Source organism: Neopelma chrysocephalum, unplaced genomic scaffold (assembly GCF_003984885.1).
Source record: "Neopelma chrysocephalum unplaced genomic scaffold, ASM398488v2 Primary Assembly neopelma1_95437, whole genome shotgun sequence".
NCBI lineage: Eukaryota > Metazoa > Chordata > Aves > Passeriformes > Pipridae > Neopelma > Neopelma chrysocephalum.
In genome coordinates this window covers 3928-6400 of record NW_020924110.1, presented here as the reverse complement: position 1 = coordinate 6400, position 2473 = coordinate 3928, and the positions used below count along the sequence as shown (strand labels likewise).

Genomic DNA, 2473 nt, shown 5'->3' with positions numbered 1-2473 from the left:
TCCCTGGGAATCTCGGGGCTCAGGGCAGGGTCTCCCTTCCCCTTTCCCGCCTTTTCCATCCCTGACTTCCATAAAAATTCCCTGGGATAGCGGGAGGTGTCCAAGTTGGAAGTGGATGATCCTTAATGCCCCTTCCCACCCCCCCCATCCCAAAATCCCGGGACAATTCCCTCCAAATCCAGCAGATCCCTGCAGGTGCCAACATCGACATTTATTGGGAATAGGGAATGATGACGACGACGCAGCTGGAAAAAAATCTCCACGACTTCCCGGCCCCTTCCCTGCTTTTGGCTCCGTGTGGGAACGCCGGGATCGTCCCGGGAATGTGGGAACGCTCCCATGCACCCGGGAATCCCGGGAATTCCGGGGTAACTTTGGCATCTCTACCCCTAAGGCCGGGATCTAAAACTAAATCAGGCGAGAGGCGACAACACCGGGAAAAAAAATAGGTGGAATTCCGGGTGGAATTTGGAGCCTCTGGAAACCCGGAAGGGTTTGGGAGGAGAAGGAAGGGGTGGTTTCCATGGAAAAACCCCGGGAATGGCGGGATCTGGGGCTGTTTGTGTCCCAAAAAAAGGGGTTTTGGGAATGCCGGGATGTTCCCGCGGCTCCTCCTCGTCTTCCCGAGGAATTTGAGGGATTTTGGGAGGCGGTTTTTCCATGGATGCGCAAATCGGGCGGGAATTTTTTCCTGCTGGGGAATTTTTTTAAGGATTTCGGGGCTTTTCCAGGGAAAACCACCTTTCTTTTCCTGCTTTGTATTCCTGCTGCCAAGTCCGGAATTTTCCCGGAAAACTGGGAATAAGGGGGTGGAGACACACAGGGGGAGCCGGGAAAAGCAGGAGCAGGGAAAAGCAGGAATTAGGGAAGAGCCTCAGGCACAAATCCAGCCCTAAATCCGGGAATCAATCCCGGTTTTCCCGGGTTTTTAAGCTCCGTCCTTCCCTAAACCGGGATTAAAGCCCAGGGGGCAATCCATGGAAATCCGAATCCATGGAAAAACACCAAAACAGGGATTGGGAATGTGCAATTCCAGCTTGGGATAACCCAGAGATCCCTCTTTTCCCGGTGGTTTCCCAGGATTTCCTCGCCATTCCCATCCCTCTGCCCCCCAAATTCCCTCTTTTCCTGGCGTTTTCCCAGGATTTCCTCACGATTCCCAACCTAGATGCTCCCAAATCCCTCTTTTCCCAGCAGTTTCCCGGGATTTCCTCACCATTCCCAACGTGGCTGCCCCCCAAATTCCCTCTTTTCCCAGCGGTTTCCCGGGATTTCCTCGCCATTCCCAACTTTTTTGACTTTTCCCGAGCGGTTCCGCTCCCAAAACAACCCTAAATCTGGGAATTTTCGGGAAAAACTGCAGGAAACTCATCCCAAAACCAGGAAAACTGGGAGAGGGGGGTGTTTGATATGTGGATATTCCCTGGAATGTCACCATTCCCGGGATTCCCCAGGGACTCCCAGGATTCCTTGGGAAGCTGCTGGAAGCGCCCAACATTCCCAAATCCCCCTTGGATTCCATCCAAGACTTTTTGGGAGCAACACCCGGGATTCCCAAATTATCCTTCTTTTCCCCCCCTCCCTAATTCCTGTCATTCCCAAACCTTTGGGAATTCCCAAAATTTGGGAGCATCCGGGATCCACATTCCCAAAAAAACCCATCCTGCCTTTCCCAACCTCATCCCTATGGAATGATGGGATTTTCCAGGGGCACATTCCCAAAAAAACCCCCGATCCAGGGAGGGCTTCCCAACCAACAACCTCCTTTTCCCAACAGGAATTCCAGGATCCCGGATGTCGGGACGGCCCGGAGCATCCGTATCCCGCTTTTCCCGCCCCGGGAAGGGCGGGAATCCTTTCCCGGGAGATCCTTGGGAAGGAGGCGGCTCTTCCCAAGGCAATTCCAGGCCCGTTCCCGCCCTCAGTAGACGCAGAGATCCGGGAATTTCATCTCGTACACCGGGATCGAGTGGCTCTGGGATTGTCCGTAGGCGGCCGACACGGTGCCGGAGGGGCTCGGAGGAGGCCTGGAAAAATGGGAATGGTGCTCATTCCAGCCCATTCCAGCTTTATTCCATCCCATCTTATTCCATCCCATTCCATCTTATTCCATTCCATCCCATCCCATCTTTATCCCATCCCATTTTATTCCATCTTTATCCCATCCCATCTTTATTCCATCCCATCCCATTCCATCTTTATCCCATCCAATCCCATTTTTATTCCATCCCATCCCATCCCAACTTTATCCCATCCCATCCCATCTTATTCCATTCCATCCCATCCCATCCCATCTTATTCCATTCCATTCTATTTCATCCCATCCCATCCCATCCCATCCTATCCCACAGGCTTTATCCCATCCCATCTTATTCCATCCCATCTTATTCCATCTTTATCCCATCCCATCCCATCCCATCCCATCCCATCCCATTTTATTCCATCTTTATCCCATCCCATCCCATCCCATTCC

The 2473-nt window shown here is 52.5% G+C and overlaps 1 protein-coding gene across 1 annotated transcript in view; it reads right to left on the bottom strand.

Moving 5' to 3' along the window:
- Positions 1-1714: 1714 nt before the first annotated feature.
- The window catches only part of LOC113980859 (protein EFR3 homolog B-like), a gene marked incomplete at its 5' end in the record, with an annotated part of 4049 nt that continues 3290 nt past the window's right edge, over positions 1715-2473 (bottom strand). Inside the window, one exon of the mRNA XM_027708077.1 lies at positions 1715-2027. Within this exon, the coding sequence (XP_027563878.1) occupies positions 1922-2027 (106 nt within the window). The remainder of the gene's footprint in view (positions 2028-2473) is intronic.